The sequence below is a fragment of the Bidens hawaiensis genome, unplaced genomic scaffold (assembly GCF_021521415.1).
Source record: "Bidens hawaiensis isolate Kalapana, Puna unplaced genomic scaffold, B.hawaiensis_p1.1 tig00022888_1, whole genome shotgun sequence".
Classification (NCBI taxonomy): domain Eukaryota; kingdom Viridiplantae; phylum Streptophyta; class Magnoliopsida; order Asterales; family Asteraceae; genus Bidens; species Bidens hawaiensis.
Genome location: NW_027493577.1, coordinates 1 through 23,521, shown reverse-complemented (window position 1 = coordinate 23,521; position 23,521 = coordinate 1). Strand labels below are relative to the sequence as shown.

Genomic DNA, 23,521 nt, shown 5'->3' with positions numbered 1-23,521 from the left:
TTCATACATACATACATACATACATACATACATACATTCATGCATTCAAACATTCCTTCATACATACATACATACATACATACATATATACATACATACATACATTCTTTCATACTTTCATACTATATGCATAACTATATTTGCCATCTCAGATATTATTAGGGTCTGGTCCCTTCTATCTCAGATATTATTAGGGCCTGATCCCTTTCTTTTCTATCTCAGATATTAGTAGGGCCTGGTCCCTTCTATCTCAAATATTATTAGGGTCTCGTCCCTTCTTCCCGTTCCTTACAACCATACATTCCTTTCCATACAACCATACATTTTTGTCACACATGCATTAGTTATATATATACATATATTCATAAACATCTACATATATACTCCTTACATAAAACATTCACATAGCGTACACTTACCACATAAGGTAAGTGTATTAACTAACACATAGGAGTATGCACATAACCCCGAAAAACATAACAGAAAGAATGGGCTAGAAACTCACATGTAAACGATTCCTCTCTGAATTCACGGTAATGCCCATCTTGAGTTGTGCACGGCTAACTGTGTATCAATTTATCAAGCATCACTCAACTACTCCTAATTATATTATACTTCCCATTCTACAAGAGTTACCTTTCCTTATTAATTAATTACTTATCTTTAGTTCATATATCATAAAAGTCCATATCTATCGTTTACGTACTTATGCGCTGTTTATCTTTTGTTTATTTGGAAAATCATTTCAACGTATAAGTCTTTATTGGCGTGTAAGTCATCCAGCGTATAAGTCGTCTAGCACGTAAGTCTTACATATAAGTTTTATATACACATACGGGCGTACGTACATATACACCCACATACATATACGTCCATACATACATATACGTTTATATATATACACGGTACATGCATAGATATACGTTTATATACATACACGCTACATATATACATATACATTTATATACATACACGGTGCATGCATACATATGCATTTATATACATATACGCTACATACATACACGTTACATACATATACGGTGTTCTCATACGTACACATTGCATACATACACGTTACATACATATACGTTACATACTTATACAGTCTCTTCTACTTATGCGCTGCTTAGACTTATACGGATACACACACTTATACGCTAACATCATATGCATCCAAACATATGCGCCCGAATAACCCGTTTCGTTCCAAACAACCTCTTTATGTTCAAGTTTACATTTTTATCACATAATAAGGTCCGATTTATTATTCCACCAAGTTTCATATAAAACCAACTTCGTTTGCTCGCCCTTTTCACAAACCGAACACTACTCGTTTTACCTGAAATGAACCAACTAACCCGTTTACTCGCAAGTCCATTACTTTATCAATAACTGTGGCCCGTTCTATCATCCTACCAATTTTCATGCAAATCCGTACACGAAAAGTAAACCTTTTTAATGAAAACGTACCTTTGAGGTTTATGTTTGAAATCACTCGAATAGACCCAAACCATATCAAACGAACTCGGAATTGAGTGATTCAAGCAACCACAGAACCGCCTCGCCTAGATCTACCAGCTGCCACCGCTACAGTTTCCAGAAAACTGAAACAGTTGCCGAAAAACACCATTTTTGCTGTTATGGTTTTGCTGATAAAAACCAGACCTCCCGACTGCTCGAAGATCTGATCGGTGGAAATCTTCATTTTTATTCCATGAACACTCAGTTAACATTTGAGACCGATCCGACGATTAGATCTTCAGGAATCGTCGTGTCTTCGTGGGCTATTTTCTAAAAAACGGGAATTGGAGAAGTGTGTGTTTTTTTGAGGCGTGGAGGCAAGATTGGTTATGAATGAGATGGTGATTATATTTATAGGAAGAGGATAAGATTTCATGTTTAACTTTTCATCTAATGACACTTATTCCCCTCATACTTGAGATAATTACATTTATCTTCCATATTTCATTTAAACCCCGCTTTATGTAAATATTAAACTAAATTTGGGATTTTACAGATAGTTACAAGAAAAAATATCATTAATGACGTTGAGACTTTTTTATGTTACGATTTAATTGAATAAAAGCAACATGATAATTTATTAAAATAGATATATATAAATCAAATTAAGTATTACAATAATCCTATAATAATTCTAATGTCACAAAATGAGGTCATGAATATTTATTACAATAATAAAAACAGTTTAAATAATACATTAAGTTTCATATTTAAAACTACCATGCATTATGTAGTCTTAAACTATTTTGAATATAAATAACGAAAGACATTATGTGGACGTTAATATGAATAACTAATAAATATGAATGTTTCATATTCCTTTAGTTATCATTTATTTATTATTATTGATAAAAATGATTATGAATTTATAATATAATGTATGATATGCATGCAATTCCGCAACATAGAAAAATTTATCTGTAGGGTCACTAAAGTAAATATATAAACACGTGTTCTTACAACAATGTTCATTCGTTATCTAATCAACATTTAACCATGAACCATGAAAAACAACCGCTTGGATTTTAAATCGACACTTATATATACTTTAATAATTTTTATATTCTTGCATTTTAAATAACGGATTTTAGAATGTGATTACATATATATAAAAACCAGAGAGGTTTTTATATTATGTTACAACACATACACACACACACACATATATATAGGGGATGGATCTTGCGAGAAGTGATATTACAGCGAGAAGTGCGAGAAGTGAATGTATAACTCCATTAATCCCTAATTTCACTCCCTTTCATATGATGTTACATACATACATATATATATATATATATATATATATATATATATATATATATGTAGGATGGTTGTATTTATGTCTTAATTACACATTCAAACCTACCTTCAAACATAAAAATGTACCAAGCCACATTCAAACATATGTACCTACACACATACAAACATACATACACATATACAAACATACGTACCTACACACATGCATATGCATCTACACAACACATCTACACATGTTAAAGTTAGTGAAATTAGGGATTAACGGAGTTACACCTTCACTTCTCGCACTTCTCGCTGTAAAAAAACTTCTGAAATGATCCAATACCTATATATATATATATATATAGGGTGGGGTTAACATAAGAAGTGGAGTGTGTCTAAGAAATGTAAGAAATAATCTGGTGCGTTAGATATATTGATTTTATTGTGGATATGAAAAGTGTATTTATTGTGCGGTGTGACACTTTCTACACTTTTTAGAAAAAATCTACTTCTTATTTTAACTTTGGTATATATATATATATACACACACACTAGTACTAGTTGTAATGGACATTGAATCATAAGTAAGAGATGATGACACATTATGTCTGTCTATTATGATCATTCATAACAATATTTGATTTTTCTCTAGTGTCAGGGAAAAAAAGGAATAAGCAAGATATAGTTTAATTCTTTTTGGTTTTCTTGGTTCACCAAGGTTTTTGGTTAAGCAAGTAGGTTTAACCATCACTAACATTATTTATTTGGATTGACCAAGCGGGTTTAATTAAAAGTTTTTTTACACGGGTTATTTTTAGCCAAAATTTTGATTTGAATGTTATTCTCGTCTTTTGATTCGGGAACAAAAGTAGATCAACGAAGATTGTTGTTCGCCCGGTTAGATGAACAGGATTGCAGCCAAAGGAGTGGTTATGCGAGTTCATACGACCGAGTGAATGCTCGGGAACAGGGTCACGAAAGTAGTCGAGTTCGGGAGAGCCGAAAGCACACATATATGGATCAAGAGGAGTTCCAAGATGTCAAGACCTATATCATAAAGACCCAGATGATGAAGACCAAGAGGGTTGTGAAAGGTGAGATGGTCAAGATCATAGGTCAAGTCACACATGTCAAAGGAGACAAGTTTAAATCAAAGACTACCTATTTCGAGTCGAAAATTAGGGGGTGATTGTTGGATGTAATTTCCACATTAATAGGCCCGTCACGTGTAGGTGGCCGAGTTAGACCTATTGGACCCGTGAGATTTATTAATATGTAATGGGTTTATGGGGTTGCAATTATGGTTTTATTATATATGGTATTTGTCTTTGCTTGAAAGTTTGCTTAGTGTATATAAAACAAGCTATGGTTAAACATTAGAAATAACACGAGATGCAGATGAGTTAGGGTTCATCTACAGAAACACGAGTTATGTGTAATAGGGGTTTTTGAGTTATTTTTCCTCTATAATAAGCAAAAGTTATACGTTTACTTGATGTTTAATTATTGATCAGGATTTGAACTAGTATCAAAGGATAGTTCACGAAACTGATAAACAAGTTAACTAAGATCAACGGTAAGAAGTTATGAGTCGGCGTTCGGATTGTAAGTGATTATCTGCAGCAAGCAGCGATGAGGTGGTTCGTGCACTGACAATTAGGAAACAAGTTCAGTTTTCATACGTGGCTGTTCTAAAAGGCCTTTGACGATTTTCAGGTGAGTTTATACCTATGATTAGAAGTTAGAATTCGATCCCGGAAACGAGTTAGGTTACGGAACTGTCGAAGTCAAATACGGTGATCGTGGTTTAAACGGTTATTCGGAATTTGTTCCTTGTTTTGGCAAATAAAACTGATTTTGCCAAGATGGATTTGTTTATGATAGAGAATTTCCAAGGATGTTAGTGCACGAAATTGTTGTCCGTAGCATTCGAATAAGTTATACATAGTCTAGATTGTTTATTTATTGTAAATGGCCCATTCGCTATGGTTTGTATAGCGAATGAGGTCCATTCGTTTGTAATCTATGCTAGTTCGTTAATGTATCAGTCCATTCGCTATGGAAGCATAACGAATGTGGGTTAGTTGGTTAAGTTATTACCATTCGTCATGGAATGTTGACGAATGGAGTCTAATTCGTTATGGAGCATAACGAATTAGAGTTTACTTAACGAATGGAGCATGTGGCCTATAAATAGGTGGTTCCATGCTCATAATTAAGGGAGGTCACACATATGAGAGGTGTGAGGTCCTAGATCTAAGTTATATTCTCTCTAATTATGTAATTTATCCATTATCTATCAATAAACCGTATTTATAGTATTCGAGTTCGTATTGTATAATCGATGTATCATAGCGGCTAGATCTATGGCGGGTTTCTACAAAGGAACTGCAACGAGAAAACATTTATTGGTTGTTTGGAAAAAAAAGACACAACGTTTGAAAAAAAGGTTATTTCATTTTTCTCTAGCACCACAGGAAAGAGGAATATGCAAGCTGTGGTTTAATTCTTTTTGGTTTTCTTGGTTCACCAAGGTTTTTGGTTAAGTAAGTAGGTTTAAACATCACTAATATTATTTTTTGTTGGATTGACCAATTAGGTTTAATTAAAATATTGTTTTATGCGGGTTATGTTTTAGACAAGATTTTCATTTGAAAGATGTGCACGTGTTTTGATTCAGGATCAAAAGAATATCAACGAAATTACGGTTCGCTCAATTAAATGACCAGAATTGCAGCAAAAAGAGTGGTTATGCAAGTTCATACGACTGAGTGAATGGTCGGGGAGGGGTCACGAATGTAGTCGAGTTCAGTTGAGCCGAAAGAACACATCTATGGATTAAGAGAAGTTCCTACATGTCAAGACCTATATGATGAAGACCCAGATGATGGAGACCAAGAGGGTTGTGAAAGGCGATATGCTCAAGATCATAGCTCAAGTCACACAGGTTAAAGGAGGCAAGTCTAAATCAAAGACCACCTATTTCGAGTCGAAAATTAGGGAGTGATTGTTGGACGTAATTTCCCCCTTAATAGGCACATAACATGTAGGTGTTCGGGATGAACCTATTGGGTCCATGGGATTCATTAATATGTAATGAGTTTATGGGGTTGCAATTAGGGTTTTATTATATATATGGTAATGTCTTGGCTTGCAAGTTAGTTTAGACTATATAAAACAAGCTATGGTTAGACATTAGAAATACACACAAGATGCAGCCGAGTTAGGGTTCATCTACAGAAACACGAGTTGTGTAATAAGGGTTTTTGAGTTATATTTTCTTTATAATAAGCGATAGTTATTCGTTTACTTGATGTTTAATTATTGATTGGGACTTGACTTGGTATCAAAGCCAGGTTCAAGAAATTGATAATCGAGTTAACTGAGATCAACGGCTAACGAGTTATGATTCGGCGATCAGATTGTAAGTGATTATCGGCGGCATGCAGCGAGGAGGTTGTTCGTGCGGCGACAATTAGGAAACAAGTTGGTTTCCATTCGTGGTTGTTCTAGTAGGCCATTGACTATTTTCATGTGAGTTTATACCTATAATTAGAAGTTAGGATTTGATTCTAGCGACAAGGGGTTAGGTTACTGAATTGGCGATGCCAAATAGGGTGGTCGTTGTTTAAACGGTTCATCATCATTTGTTCCTTGTTTGGCAAAGAAAACAAATTTTGCATAGTTGGATTTGCTCCGCAATACTTTTTGTCAAAAGAATGGTATTTTTTACTCTGGTAACTTTAACACTTTTTCTTTTGGGGTAGAAGGCAAATAAGGGAAGGATAGAATCAATACACTATGACGACTAACTATACCAATCTTTTATCATTTTCATTTCTAATTTTAGATATGAATATGAAATAAATTGATCGAGAATTGCAAAGGAGTTGCAACGACAAAAAAATTATTGGTTGTTTGGAAATAAAATACATAAGGTTTGAAAAAATGTTGTATTTGATTTTTCTCTAGTGCCGGAGAAAAAAGGAATATGCAAGCAATGATTTAATTCTTCTAGGTTTTCTTGGTTCACCATGGTTTTTGGTTAACCTTGTAGGTTTAACCATCACTAACATTATTTTATTTGGATTGACCAAGAGGGTTTAATTAAAAGTGTGTTTTATATGGGTTATGTTTTAGCCAAGAAATTGACTTGTAAGACGTGCTCGTGTTTTTATTTGCGAACAAAAGAAGATCAACGAAGATTGTTGTTTGTTTAAGTAGATGACCCGGATTGTAGCCAAAGGAATGGTTATGCGAGTTCATATGACCGATTGAATGGTCGGGGAAAGGGTCAGGGATGTAGTTGAGTTTGGGAAAGCCGATAGAACACATGCGGGTAGATCCATGGCGGTTTTCTACAATTGGTATCAGAGCTTTCGGGGCTCAATTACACTTGATTTGGGTGTTTAGACTGATAATTAGTATTAGATATTATTAGTGTTCTGTTTGGGTGAATTTGGATCAATTTGAGATGAATTGATTGAATTATGGTAGGTTTGGACTGGATTTGAGTTGGTTAAGGTATTGGAAAGGTATTGTGAATTGGAATTGAGGTTTGGTTTGGTTTTGGATTGAATCGATATTGATTTCGGTGTTAACCGAAACAGAGTTTGTGTTTTGGTATAATTGAACTGGTAATCGGGGTTAATTGGTTACGAGTTTAGGTGTATTGGATTCGCGATCGAGTTACGAGTCTTTTGATAGGTTATTTGTGCGTTTTGGTTAAGAATTGAGATTGTATTACGGATTTTTAGTTTCTGGGATTCGTGTTCTTCATTTCCAGAAAATCTGGAGATCTTCTTTGAAGATTTGAAGATGAACATGATTCGTTATCATCTTTATGTTGATTCGTTATCTCGTTCACTTTGATTCGTTCATTAATTTAGTCGATTCGTTATAAATTTCAAGTAGTTCGTTAACCAGTTCGCATCAACATCTGATTCGTGTTCAACAGATTCGTGTGACACGTGTCTACCTTGAGATTTGGGTCATAACAACCTTTGCCACGTGGCATAAGGTGTCAGAGTTTGTTACAAACCGTTGTAACAACCTGATTCGCTATAGTTGATTCTTTATCAACTATAGCTGGTTCGTTATCTGTTTCGTTAAGTCTTTCTTAGTGTTTCGTTACTGAATACTTTTTAATTCGTGAAGATTCCTCTTATCAATTCGCTAATCTAATTCGTTAGCCAATTCGTTAGTTTGACTTATTGTTAAATCTGATTCGTTGACTTTTTAATTCGTTGGATTGATTCGTTAAACTCAATCTTGATTCGCTATCTGATCAATCTTAGCTTCGTTAAGATTTGATTCGTTAATATACTGTTCACTGTTCGCTACAACTGTTTATAGTTCGTTACATTTACCATTCGTTAATCTTATTCATTGTTTGATTCGTTACACCCTAGAATTTTTGAAACTTGTCAAAAATGGCCGGTATGTATGCATTAGCTTCTCAAAACATGTTGATGCAACAAATGTTGCAACTTGATATCGAGATAGGTTCACATTCGAAATGTCCAAGATTGATGAAGTTCAGTGACTTTGCCAAATGGGAACCTCGGTTTCGTGCTCATCTAGGATCAGTTCATCCTGACTGCTCATATTGTTTAGATGAAGTTTATACTGTTCCTATGATTGGAGATTAGACTATCGGATTCAGACCTAAAGCTATATCTCAATACTCACAAGAAGAGAAGAAGGCACTAGAGATAGAGACAAAAGCATATTCTACTCTAACCATGGCTTTACCTGAAAATATATTTCATCAAGTGGGTAGTATTAAAATCTATGCCTCTTTGTTTCAACATATCCGAATGAGAAGTATGGGAAACACAGCTGAAAGCAAAAAGGTGATGCTTAAATTTCAATTCAGAAACTTTAATTTACTCAAAGGTGAAACGGTTGAAGAGATGACAACGAGATTCAATCACTTGATTGCTGAAATGGATAAAATGAAGTTGGAAATTTCTGAGATTGACAAGATTGATACTATTAAGAGTGCATTACCAAGTTCGTACTCCACTTTTCTGATGGTATTAAAAGAAAACACATATTTCAATGAAGACTTGACTGCAAGTGAGTTTTTACAAAAGATTGAAGCTCGTGAGTATGATTTCAAGTGTCAAAAGTTATCCAAGGAAAGTCAAGATCCTGCTTTCTATGGTGGTAGTATGCCTCTAAGCTCAACAATTTCACCGATCACTGCTTTTCTGACAAAGAATGCAAGAGAAAATGAAACAACTATTTATAGTGATCCTAGAGCATGTTTTTATACTGCTGGTAACTCTGGATCACCAAATGATTCTGCTGGTTCAGGAAGTTCGTCTTCGACAAATCAATACTCAACACCTCCAAACGTCAACATGAAAGAAGCTGAACAAAATTTTGCCTTCTTATCAGCTTTCATGACTTGTTACGAAAATCTAGTGAGTAGAAAAATTTCCACTAGTGATCTGAGCGATGAAGACTATGATCAGATTGATCCAGATGACTTAGAAATCATGGATTTAAAATGGAACATGGCAATGATTGTTCGTAAGGTGAAAAGATTCATGCAAAGAACCGGAAAAGATCTTCCTGCCCTGAACAAGAAGTTGGAATTTGACAAGTTAAAGGTAAAGCCTACGTGCGATTGTTGAGTCTCAGGGGGTGAAGATGAAGGAACAAGAGGATATACTCTTGCAGTTGACTTGCAAAGAGGATGCCTTAAAGAAACTCATGATCAAGGATGACGATCCTGATGAATCTGGTGCAGGAGGTGAGCCTAAATAAACGCACGGCTCATCTTCCGGTGCTGGTACAAGTGGCGGTGAGGACTCGGGTAAACAGATTGTTGTGTATCAGGATCCAACTACCACCAAGCCAATTGAAATGATTGATGCTAACACTGTGATATTTGTGGATGGATCGGGGATGGTTAGAAGTGTGATGAACAGGGATGAGATAGAGGTTGGTGAGTTTGTTGATAGGTCTCTGACACGGGAGCAAATTTTCATACTGCTTGGGTTGAATGACGAACAGTTGACTGTGTTAGAGACTGAGCCAGACATTGAGGTGATGAATGAGGAAGGTATATCAGAGGATCCATCTATTCAAATGAATACGGATTTTATTTTTGAAGACGAGGATATTGAGATGGAATTTGTCACTGCTGAAGAGTATCCGGACTTGTTTCAACACACAAACGTTGATCAATTCTTTTACTCCTTCGCTGATCATATCGATGAAGATCTGGTTAGAGCTTACTTTAAAGAACAATTGAACATTCCAGGTTCTTCAAGCTCTAATACAGTTGAAGCTCAACCAGATGCTCCAACTAAAGAATCTCCAGTTGCTATTGATACTGTTTATACTTCTTCTGATGATGATCAAGCTGAAATTCAAGTTATTGATCTTGACTGTGATAACGTTTCATCTCCCGAGTTGGGTGAACATTACACTAACTTATTTAATAATGTTGTTGTTCCTGAGAATCCCACTCTTCGGATTCATGGATATCATCCACAGGAGAACATCATCGGAGAACTTGATGTGGGTGTTCGTACACGTCATCAAGTTGCTTCATCAAGTGATAATAACATATTGTGTGGTTACACTAACTTACATTCTTCGGGAATTGTGAATCTTGCTAAGTTCAATTGCTTTCTATCTCAAGTTGAGCCAACGACTGCTCGTAAGGAACTTGAAGATCCTTCTTGGGTAGAAACTATGCAAGAGGAAATACAGCAGTTTGCACGATTGGGTGTTTGGGATTTAATAGACAAACCTGCTAGAGTTAAGAAAGCCATTCCGACTAAGTGGGTATTTAAGTGTAAGAAGGACGATCGAGGGGTGATTGTCAGAAACAAAGCACGTTTAGTGGTGCAAGGTTTTTATCAGCAAGAGGGTATTGATTACACAGAGGTATATGCTCCAGTTGCAAGATTAGAGTCGATTCGAATCTTTCTGGCTTATGCAGCTTATAATAATATCAAGGTTTATCAAATGGATGTTAAGAGTGCTTTTCTCAATGGTGAATTACACAAGGAAGTGTTTGTCCAACAACCACCTGGTTTTGAAGATCCTGATTATCCAGACCGTGTTTACCGTTTAAACAAAGCTCTGTATGGTCTACATCAAGCCCCGAGAGCTTGGTATGGCACGCTCGCCGACCATCTGACTGATAATGGCTTCAAACGAGGAACTGTTGACTGCACTTTATTTCATAAAACTGTTGGTGATGATATTCTTCTAGTCCAGATTTATGTTGACGACATTATTTTTGGGTCTACAAATGACACATTGTGTAAGGAGTTCGAGAAGTCCATGCTAACAAAGTTTGAGATGAGTTCGATGGGAGAGATGAATTTCTTTTTAGGGTTGCAGGTTCACCAGTCTGCTCACGGAATTTTTATTCATCAGACTAAGTATGTGAATGATGTCTTGAGCCGATTCAAGATTTCTGCCAACAAAATCCCTTCAACTCCTCTTCCGGTGGGTCACAATTTATCACCGGATGAATTGGAGGATTTCGTTTATCCAACCCTTTATCGTTCTATGATTGGTTCTCTAATATATTTAACGGCTTCTCGCCCTGATATTATGTTCGCTGTTTGTCTTTGTGCTAGGTATTAAGCAAGCCCACGAGTGACTCACCTAGCTGCAGTCAAGAGAATTCTTCAGTATTTGAGGGGAATTCAGACATCGGGTTGTGGTACCCCAAGGATGATATGTTCATTCTTACTGCCTACTCCGACTCAGATTACGGAGGATGCAAGATCAACTTCAAATCAACGACTGCGGGATGTCAATTTTTAGGAAACCGACTTGTTTCCTGGCAGTGTAAGAAGCAGACAACGGTCTCCACTTCAACCGCTGAAGCTGAATATGTTGCAGCCTCGAGTTGTTCCCAGGTTTTGTGGATACAACAACATCTTCGAGACTACGGTTTGAAGTTTCTTACTACTCCCATCTTGATTGATAATTCTGCTGCTATTTGTATCACCAAGAATCCCGTACAACATTCTAAAATGAAACATATCGAAATTCGATATCATTTTATACGGGATTGCTATGAAAAGAAATTAATCGATCTTGAGAAAGTGCACACTGATTTTCAAAAAGCCGATCTATTTACCAAAGCGTTTGATAAAACACGTTTTAACTTCTTGCTTGGCTTAAATGGATTGAAAACCCTTGCTGAGATCCTAAAATTAGGATAATTATCCTAAAACACGTTTTAACGTTTTAACCGAATTTGGTTATTGATCGATCGTTGGTGAACGATGTTCTTGATATGGAACATATGAAAGCTGAAACGGTGCATCGTATGTTAATATATAGAAAAGACAAGCCACAGGACAAACGGATGATTGGTCATGTAATCAATCCGGATTACGTATGTCCTCCTAATGAGCGCTGGATCCATGATGATTCGGATTCCGAGCGTGAAGGGGGAGAAGGTGGGAATAATGATGGTGGAAATGATGATGGTAACAATGATGATGGTAATGGTAATGGTGGAGCTGGTGAAAAAGCTCTTAAAGAACAACAAGATGCAGTCGATGCTGCGCTAGCTGCCACCATGAAAGCTCAGCTAGAACGAAAACGAAAGGGCAAAGCTGTAGCTATTGGTGAACCATCGAAGAAGCCCCGTGTGTCTGCTGGGGCTGGGGTAATTATTGAAACACCACCAACACGTCAATCAACTACTCAAAGCTCGGCGGTGCCGCTAACTACTAGCACTCCGACGCTCACCTTGACAACAACGATGGTGTCACATGAGAGGCTCGGTCTTATTCCTCAAATGGCGTTGACCGAGATACCGAGGCCTCCTGCTGTGTTTTCTACAGTATCTTCCACCACATCAATGAGACCTCCTCCTCTGCCAACAACTACTCTTCCTCCACCTCCGCCGAGTGATGTCTCTTTTATGAGGATTACTCGACCTCAAAGACCTGTTCAACCTGTTCATCCATCCGTATACAACTTGCAAACTGAAATGCTGCTAAATCTGCTACACTTATATGAAAATCAAATGGCAGCCGATCGACAAACTCAAGAACGACTCATGGAGAATCAACGAAAAATGATGAGTTATATTTCGTTCTGTCAGAAGGAGACTAAGTCGTTGCGTGCGATTGTTGAGTCTCAGGGGGTGAAATTAAAGGAACAAGATGAGTTGATTTTACAATTAACTTGCAAATAAGATGCCCTCAAGAAACTCAAAAATGACGATGATGATCCTGACGAATCTGATGCAGGAGGTGAGCCTAAACAATCGCATGGTTCATCCTCTGGTGCTGGTGTTAGTGGTGCTGATGAGTCGAGCAAGCATATATTTACCTATCAAGATCCAACAGCTGCCAAGCCAATTGAAATGATTGAGGCTAACACGGTGATATTTATTGATGGATCAGGAGTGGTTAGAAGTGTGGTGAACAGAGATGAGATAAAGGTTGGTGAGTTTACTGTTAGATCTTTGACACCGGAGCAGATTTCTATTCTGCTTGGGTTAAATGACGATCAGTTGACTGCTTTAGAGACTGACCCCGATGTCGAAGTGATCAATGAGGATGAAATGGAAGTTGATCCGTTATTTATGGATACGGATTTTATTTATGAGAACGAGGAGATTGAGATGGAGGATGTGACAGCTGAAGAGTACCCGGACTTGTATCAACAAGCAAACGTTGATCAAGGTGCTCCGGTATTTCATGAAGATGTAATTAAAGAGACTGAGGATGAACTGGAGAAGATTGTGCAGCGAACTGTTCCCTCACTCAAAGAAGTGACTGATGATGACATAGAAAGATGGTTCAAACGTCAGAAAGTGGGAAAGATCATCAGTGCTTATCGGTATGTAGATCAGGAAAGAAAAGATGCTGCTGCTGCTTGGATTGAAGCTAATCAGGTGACTACCTTCAAGACTGTCTCTAAGGTACATGGTGATATTGTCTCCTGGCTCTATGATTCAGACCTTAAGGTATGTATAGTCAAGTGGGAAAAGGGTGTCCAGTATTACGAGAGGATAATGGATTTTTTTACTCTACCGCGTTGGGATGTACGTACCCTCGCGAGACGTCCATTTATCAATCGTGGGGGTCACCGAACGGCTGAGTGGTTTCATCAACACTTACTGTTCGAGGTCAATCATGGCTTCAAATTCTTCAAGCCCCAGGTCCCAAGACGTAAGCGCACTGATGAGATTGATCCAAGGACCGGCTGGAAGAAACTTGTCTTGAAAGTGAAGCCGCCAAAGACAATGAAAAGGGTTCCTGTGAAGACAATGCCTCAAGATATTTATCTGTCTTTCAACCGTTGGTACTATGACAATCGTACTGGCGAGGCCGTTATTGTTCGTGGTCGAGGACTGCAGACCGAGCTCATCAAGATAATCGACCCGATGTGGTTGGTTAATTTATCAGAGACAGACAACGACGTGCTATACAGGAAGCAGATTTTGTTTGAACGCCAAGAAGATTACGACCTGGCTATGCAATTCCAACGAGTCGTTCGTGTGTGTCACGAACATGGAATTCATAGTTGCAGAGACTGGCAGTCCAAGCGCTTCAAATAAGTTAAAGACAAAGAGCTCAAGACGAGGGGGTGTCTGTTAGTGCACGGTTTTGCGTCTAGAGTCTTTGTATTTATCGTTAATGTATATTTGATGATTAATGTAATATTTAATGTTTATTTTGAACTAGTTCGTTAAGTTTAAGTCTAGTTCGCTAGGAATGTTAGCGAACTAAGACTAGTTCGTTAAGGAGAAGTCTAGTTCGCTAGGGATGTTAGGGAACTAAGACATTATAATGTATCCCCTCCTGATTCATTAGGGGATGTTAACGAATCAGGGGGTGGTTCGTTAAGTTAAGTTATGTAACGAAGGGGAAGCTGGTTCGCTAGGGAATGTTAGCGAACCAGATCGCCTTCTATATATAGTGAACTACTGTTCACTTTAATGTAAGCTTTTTAATGTTAACTTTTCAGAGCCTAGATCTCTCAAAAGCTTCACCTAATACTATACAAACAATATTGATAACTTAATGATAATATAAACACATACATACAACACTGAATCGATGTTAATTATGAGCTAGATCCTTACTCGTATTAATCTTATATACAGATCTGAGATCTGTGTGTATTGTTATTGATTGATGTATACGGGGAGATCAAACAAACATCAAGGGGTTCAAAGGAGATTCCTAGATATAAATCCTAGAGATTTTTATACCGCATGTGGTTGTCATAGTCCTAATCTAGTATTATGTGACATGGCTACCACGTGTACTAAAGCTGAATATTTTTTTGGAACCATACAACGGATTTACGATGTCTTTTCCAATTCTACAAAGAGGTGGCAAATTTTAAAAGACAGTGTTAAAGGTTTGACTGTTAAGCCTTTGTCTACGACTCGTTGGGAAAGTCGGGTTAAGAGTGTGAAACCTATTAGATTTCAACTATCGGCTGTAAGAGAAGCTTTGCTTGAGGTTAGGGATACCGAGGGTGATCCTAAGACAACAAGCGACGCTAATTCATTAAGGAATAAATTTAGTGATTTTGAATTTATAGTATCAATCAGCATTTGGTATGAAGTATTATCAAACGTGAATGTGGTGAGTCAAAAGTTGCAATCCAAGGATATGATAATTGATGATGCTATTGATCAAGTGAAGAAGTTGATTAATTACTTCATGAAATATCGAGAAGTGGGGTTGTCTAAGGCGATCAATGAAGCTAAATAAATTGCAATTGAATTGGGTGTTGATCCAATATTCAATCAAATGCGTCCGATTCGAAGGAAAAAACAATTTGAAACTTTAAATGCAGAAGATGTTTTATTTCAGTGGAGGAGGATTTTAGAGTCTATTACTTTTTATGTATTGTTGATAAAGCGATTTCACCCCTTGAAAAAAGATTTAAACAATACCAACAATACGAGAAACTATTTGGTTTTTTGTTTCCTAAAAACTTGAAGGAACTTGGAGAAAAAGATCTTAAACCATGTTGTTATTCTCTTCAAGATGCATTAAAGAATGGTGAAGAATCTGATATTGATGCTGAAGAACTTTATGGAGAGTTGAAGTTGTTTGAGACCTTTTTACCTAGTGATGTTAGAACTCCTTTAGATGTTTTAAACAATCTGAAACATGTCTGTTTATACTAATGCATTATTTTATTATTTTTTCCCTTGTCAAATTTTTAAATTCTGTTGACACTTTAAACAATATGAAACAGGTGGATTCTTACCCCTAATGCATTAGTTGCATATAGAGTGTTGTTGACTATTCCGGTAACAGTGGCATCGGCAGAACGAAGTTTTTCATTGTTGAAGTTGTTAAAGGCGTATTTACGATCATCAATGTCTCAAGAAAGACTTAATGGATTGGCAATTATTGCTATTGAAAACGATGTTTTAGAGACCATGGATTACAAAGAGTTAATCGAGTGTTTTGGTTACAAAAATGCCAAAAGAGCATAACGATTCATTTAAGTACTTTAGTTAGATCATTTGACTAAAAAACTTATGTTTTGTATTTTATGGCATTTTGTTTTTTATGTCCTGGTCCTTGGTTATTTTTGTATTTTCGGAGACGACCTAGCTGGTTGATATTAGAATGACTAATGATTGAATTTGATTAAAGATTGAGACTGGATTGAATTTGATTTGATATTGTTCATGCAAAAGCTTAATCAACAATAGTTAATTTCACATAGGGATTGTTAACAAATGCTGAACTTTAACTGGCCAAGAGGTCAACCAGGGCCTCCAGGTCTTCATGCTTTAGAAGTTATGGTTGCAAATACAATCACAGATTTCATTAAATCTGCATAGTGGATCTTTACAGTTGCTTGATGATTTATTTTTATGCAATATAATAATTTACTGTTTATGAAGGTGGTTTTGGTTTTCCTTTGTTATGGATGTGGATCATACAGAGCCAATAAAGAAGAAAGGCTTTGTAACAAAAAGTCTCCATTTGCCATAAAAGAATATATGATTGACATACGTAATTAGAAAATACTGTTAATTTTTGATAATTTTCAATGTTTGATATATTAGTTATCGCCGTGGGACATTTGCAATTTTAATATAATATAAAATTCATATATATAGACATTTGTCATTAATAATTCAGTATACGCTCATACCATTAACAAATTAACATTTTCCAATTTACGAAACACTAACAATCCTAACAAGTAGAAACTGATTAAGACTTTAAACACTAACATTGAATACTAAAAGTTAATAATTCAAACTTAAAACACTAATATCGGGTCAATATATGTGATATATCGGTCAATATGGTTGATATTATCGGTACTGAACCAATATTTTGACCGACATTTTACAAAGAGAACAATAAACTGATATATATCAGTAAGCTCTTCTTTAGAAACTGAAGCTTTCCATAATCCTATCAGTGATTACGAAATCAACAATAAAATAATACATAATTAAACAGTATGTTGATGTTACTCAAATATTGTACAAGTATTGACATATTAATCAAAAAACATTTACTTGGTGTTGTGGAATTGAGCTGTCATACACAATGTTCTATTTTGGAGAATCCCTATTAGTTTTATAGAGAGAAATTAGCATTAGAATCTAACATTTATAACATGTTAAAAAGTGTCGAGACAAATGTATCTGAACTTTTTAGTTATTGATTAGTAAAGTAGTTGAGCAAGACACAAATCAAATAATGGGCAAGAATCATCTTCCCTTCCTTGAGCACAAACGCATGAAAGGCCTCTACTAACCTTTGGTAAACAAGTTATTATTATTATTATTTTTTTGCTTTTTAAAATAGAAGTGACCATTGGTCATTTTATATTTATTTTGTGACGGATTTATTTTATTGAATAACTTATTATATTTTGCAACAATTTTCCCCTTATATTTTTTATTTTGTTACTTAAAATAGGTTTGAAAATGGCTTTTTAGGTTCCCTGGATGGATCTGCACGGGATATCTCAATCTACACAGGTGCGGAATCCCTGCGTAGGTCGTTACGAGTGTAGAACACGAATCAAACAAACACACGATACGAAAAAACAAACACGTTATATTATAACCGAACACGTGATATAATCACCGAATACACGTCTCTCGACTCACACACGTCTGTATACGATAACTTGAACAACTCGATGAACAACCTTAAACAAACCGTAACCTAGGAATATATATACACGACAACTTCGCCTGGCATGTTCAGGCGAAGTTGTCCATAACTTCGCTTGACTAAAAAGTTCGCCTAAACAGCGAACTTGTCAGTAACTTCGCTTAAACATATAAAACATAATTAATCATTACAGACTCAATTACAGACACTAGACTATGAACTACTGACATTTATGCACCAACAGATTCCCCCTTGGTAGTAGCTTCATGTCTTGATCTTTAAGCACGTGTCTTGTAATCTTCAATCTCTTGGTCTTCATGCATGTACTCCTTCTCTCACGCATACCGTGACTACTCGCTGATATTTCCTCGCTTCGTCTTTCCAAGCCGGAATATAGAAAATCTTTTTTTCATTTAACACCTGCAGATCAGCTTTCGATAAATTAACAAGATGCATCGGATCATACACTCTTAGCACTTCTTGTTCGTCTTCGTCTTCCATCACGGCTTCAGCAGTCTGGCAATCCACATACCACCATTTAAGATCTTTCAACACATCTTGAGGAGTCTTCATTGGAACCTCTTTCATGCATCGAATCGGTTTGTACTTCATCACCATCCATGGCTTGCCATATGCTCTCATTCCTCTTTCCTTATCTTCCACTAGTTTTCCTTTCTGTGGCTTTAATAACTCAAACTTCTTTTCTTTAATACTTTCTTTCCACACGATTTTCCCAATAACTCTCGCCATGTTGTCGTCGCTTCTATTAATCAACCCCAATCTAGCCAAATCCTTCACCTCACATTCAGGCAATGTATTGAGAGTCCTCAACGTCCTCTTAAAGTATTGGATCCCATCATATCTTTTCACCACGAACACTTTTAGCTGTTCATCATATAACCAACAGATAATGCCTTTCTTTGACTCAGCGTACCCTTTAATATTATAACTTTTCTTGAACATTGTAGGTACCACTGGCTTCTTCGTTTTGATAAACCAATGAGCATAGCCTTCCTTCCATCTAGGCTGCTACTCCCATTCTGTATCATCAACTACTGTATCTTCACATACATTCGACTTCTCAACGGTTGGAAGCTCGTGTTCAACATTCTCTTCAACTATCTCACCTTCTTCAACATCATCTACAATCACAATCTGTTCACCAATCTTTTCAATCTCTTCGACTGGAAATATATCATCATCACATGTAAATTCATCATCATCTAACATATCATCATCCAACTCCTTCAAGGCATCGATCACATCATCTCCCATCTCCTCGTCATCTACCATCACCACCTCATTACCACCAGCTGCACCTGCAGACTCCCCCTGAACTGTGGAAGTCCCAAGAGCTTGAGTAGTTCTTGGCAACTCACCACCTGCACCTTTCGATGCATTGGGATCATCGTCTCTGTCATTCTTCTTCTTTGTCCTGCACCTTGAAGTGATGATTTCGCCGTAATCCTCCACACCACTCGCATCTGGGTCTAACGTAATATACATATTATGACCCGGGAAGAACTGCCTTTGATTATCTCCCCCATCATCGCCACCAGCACCTCCAGCACCAGCAACAGCAGCCATATCTGCAACAAACGAACCAAGTTAGATAAACGTTAAGGCATAACACAAGTTCGCTTGTTACCATGATCGAAGTTGTGATAAAATCTGTATAGGCGAAGTTAAAGGTGGGGTGAAGTTGGGAACAACTTCGCTTCATCTTTAAGTTCGTCTAATAACTAATAAGTAAAAAGGTCCAGGCGAAGTTAATGATAACTTCGCCTCACCACAACATCGCCTCAGGCGAAGTTAAACCTCAGGCGAAGTTGCGGATAACTTCGCCTAATCCTTAAGTTCGCCTGAATCTGAAACGGCGACTGTTAGGTTTACGAAACGACGTGCAGTTGGTGAATTTAACGATTGTGGACTCCGTAAAACTCGATTTTATGATGGTCTAGACGTTAAGGTTGTTCACAAACACGTAAAAACAAGTTGAAAAGACGGTTAATAATGGCCGACCGACCGAGGTCATGAAACCGGTCTAAACGACCTTTGATAAAACACCAATGACAAAGATTATTAGCTATGACGACACTACGAACCTTGAATCGGTAACGGAAACTGAGAAAAAGAACAAAGATGGAATCGAAAGACAAGTTCGCTGGTTAGTCGGATAAGTTCGCTGAAAATACGGAGAGAATAAGTTCGCTTGTTTTGAAAATTAATGAACAGTTTGACCTTTAGAGTCCTTTATATAGGGGCAGAGTTATACAGGCGAAGTTGTGGATAACTTCGCTTAGGGCGAAGTTATTCACAAGTTCGCCGATATAACAAATTTTACAAAATCAACCCCTATAATTTGAACAATTTGCAATTTAGTTTTAAAACTTCCTTAAAGAGTTAAATGACACGATCAAGACTAAGTAACCAAGTATAAAATCAACAACTACATAAATACGAAAAACTTTTAAAAATTAAAGTACAAGGGATCAAATTTAAGTCTCGACAGGGACTACTACGTTTTAGAAAAGATCCGAACAGGAATCATACTAATTACGTGACAGTCACATAGATCCGTGTTTAACTGTATTATGACATAAAGAAACAGGTTGTAAGTATGGTAAATAACTTAAAATGGTTTTCATCGTTTCTGTGATACGAGTTAGGTTCAATTATGCCTCAAAATTTAAGTGGGCAACAACTCAGAGATTATGATGCCTCCTATCTATTCTCAAAGCGTATTTGGCTTTCCCCAAGTCACCCCGAATTGACCTCAACCCATAGTGTCTGATTAAGTTTGTAAGTACTCTTCATCTGCTTCCCGTTCTCTTTCTTACTCCTTGATTGAGAAGTCTTGACATTGTTAGCTCTAGAATGTTTCAATAACTCATAAGGTTTTTTTTTTTTTTTTTGAATAAACATGTACATAGACTTCAGAGTAGTAAACAACTGCAAGTCCCGAATCTGGATCACTGCAGTTTCTTCACACACTATCTTTACGGGAATCAGAACACTTACGGGCTCGTGTATGACTGGGTAATCGCTTTTCTGCCTATCATTCGGAAAGATATATATGAAGACATGCAAAACTCTTAAGGAGTTTCCACGTAAAATCGAGTAGATTTAATTTGTATCACATCTACTTTTACGCACCATAAAAAGCTACCATGACATACAATAACTGTTCTAAAGTCTTTTAAGCCTAATAACTTCACTAGTTAAGCACACAGAATCAGTATATGTATCATTTTCCAAGGTTGGATCAATTTTCTGTTAAACATAGCAAACGAACTTCTTACGAAGTAGTAGACTTGAAAAATAATTTCATTTCCCTTAAAAAAAAAATTTAACTTCAATCGCCCCGATCAAGTCAAAGTCTTCAGGTAAACGGCAATCCTGAAGATCCAATGGATCAACTGGACCGACCACATACTAGTATGTGTCCTTCTAACTAAGTATGATTGACTAATTTTCAGCGAAAGAATGAAAACACATCATAAACCGCCCCGGATACTTTCAGTCGTCTGGTTAATGGCAATCCTCATATTCTACAGGTAGAAATGAGGACCAAACATATCCAAAGATATGTCCATCAAACTGAGGTAACCGACATAGTTTTAAGCGATAGTGACGTTTTTTTTTTTTTTTTTTTTTTTTTTTTTAAAACGAAGATAAAAAGCATGGTTACTCGGGATTGATCATCCCGTTCAGCTCAACAAGGTTTTGAAATCTTGATTTGTCAAACGCTTTAGTATATAAATCAGCGAAATTATCAAGTGTATCCACCTTTTCAAGCACAATCAGTTTCTTCTCAGCACAATCCCGTATAAAATGATGACGTATGTCAATATGTTTAGTTTTACTGTGCTTCACGGGATTGTTAGTTACTGAGATAGCAGCAGTGTTATCAATGCAAATAGGAGTAAGTGAGAAATTCAGACCATAGTCGCGCAACTGTTGTTGAATCCAAAGAACCTGGGAGCAGCAGTTGGATACTGCCATGTATTCTGCTTCACAGGTTGAAATTGCGACTGAAGTCTGCCTCTTGCATTGCCACGACACCAATCTGCCTCCTAGAAAATGACATCCTCCAGTAGTTGACTTCCGACTCTGATTGCACCCTCCATAATCAGAATCTGTGTAAGCGACCAACTCCAAGTCTCCTCCTTTTGCGTACCACAACCCCAGCTTTGGTTTGCCTTTGAGATACCGCAAGATCCTCTTCACACCCTTCATGTGAGATTCCTTTGGGTTTGCCTGAAAACGAGCACAAAGACAAACTGCAAACATAATATCAGGCCTAGAAGCAGTTAAGTATATTAAAGAACCTATAATAGCCCGATACTGAGTTGGGTCCACATCTGCGTCATTGTCTGTCTCAGCACCCAATTTATGGTTGACGCAGATTGGAGTATCGAATGGAGTGCTGTCCTCCATCTTGAAACGTTTGAGCACATCATGGACATACTTGGTCTGATGAATGAACATCCCATCCTTCTTCTGATCAACCTGCAATCCTAAAAAGAAAGTTAGTTCACCCATAGCACTCATTTCAAACCTTTTCTTCATGACGGCCTCAAACTCCTGACACATGGAGACTTTTGATGCAGCAAAGATAATGTCATCCACGTAGACTTGCACCAGCAGGAAGTCGCTTCCTTCTCTCTTGAAGAACAACGTGCTATCTATCTTCCCTCTTTCAAACCCATTTTCAAGCAAGTAATCTGATAAAGTTGAGTACCAGGCACGAGGTGCCTGATGTAGTCCATACAACGCCTTGCTTAACTTGTACACGTGGTCTGGAAAGTCTGGGTCAGGAAATCCCGGAGGTTGCTCAACATACACAATCTCATAGACTTTACCATTTAAGAACGCACTCTTCACGTCTAACTGAAATACCTTCATCTTCTTATAAGCAGCAAATGCCAAAAACAATCTAATGGCTTCCAATCTTGCCATAGGAGCGAACACTTCATTATAATCAATCCCCTCTTGTTGATTAAAACCTTTAACGACTAGCCTCGCCTTGTTTCTTATAATAGTCCCTTTCTCATCTCTCTTACACTTAAAAACCCATTTTGTGCCTATCGCATGCACATTCTTTGGTTTTTCAACCAAAGTCCAAACTTCCATTTTCTTGAATTGAGCCAGCTCTTCTTGCATGGCTTCGACCCACGAGCTGTCCTTTAGAGCCATTTGATAATTCTTTGGTTCAATCTGGCTGATAAAGCAGGTGTACAAGCATTCGTTGATTATGCCTGTCTCCTTAATGCTTGTGTAAACACAGGTGTGCTCATTCAAGCTACGTCTTGTTTGTACACCGGAGGACACATCACCAACCACATTCTCCAAAGGGTGATCTTTATGAATTCTCGTGGTCGGAACAGAACCGACATGCAAATTGTCTTCCAAGTTAGAAGAGAGCTCGTCAATGGTTGTTTCTTGCTGAGAGTGAAACGGATTGAAAAATTCTTCTTCAGGAGAGGCAGCAGGGGTATCGATAGCATTTGATGAGGAAGGTTGACATTTATCAAACAGCTGTCTTTGCACTAGATTTTCTTCCTCATCAAGGATCATCTTCGTAGCAACTCTTTCTTCTTCTTCTGCACTATCCAAATACGGTATGTTAAAAG

General features: G+C 37.1%; 1 protein-coding gene across 1 annotated transcript; it reads left to right on the top strand.

The window, feature by feature from the left end:
• Positions 1-15,023: 15,023 nt before the first annotated feature.
• Positions 15,024-16,231, top strand: LOC143566433 (uncharacterized). The gene is made up of 3 exons (XM_077053141.1): positions 15,024-15,419; positions 15,728-15,837; positions 15,988-16,231. The coding sequence occupies exons 1-3, from the start codon at positions 15,024-15,026 to the stop codon at positions 16,229-16,231; spliced, it is 750 nt and encodes a 249-aa protein (XP_076909256.1).
• Positions 16,232-23,521: the final 7,290 nt, after the last annotated feature.

What these genes read in the sequence shown, in the direction of transcription:
- LOC143566433 (XM_077053141.1), top strand. Translation starts at nt 15,024, where the DNA reads ATGGCTACCACGTGTACTAAAGCTGAATATTTTTTTGGAACCATACAA. An exon ending in TTGATGATGCTATTGATCAA is followed by an intron (nt 15,420 to 15,727) that starts GTGAAGAAGTTG and finishes AAAAACTTGAAG; the next exon opens with GAACTTGGAGAAAAAGATCT. An exon ending in CTTTATGGAGAGTTGAAGTT is followed by an intron (nt 15,838 to 15,987) that starts GTTTGAGACCTT and finishes AATATGAAACAG; the next exon opens with GTGGATTCTTACCCCTAATG.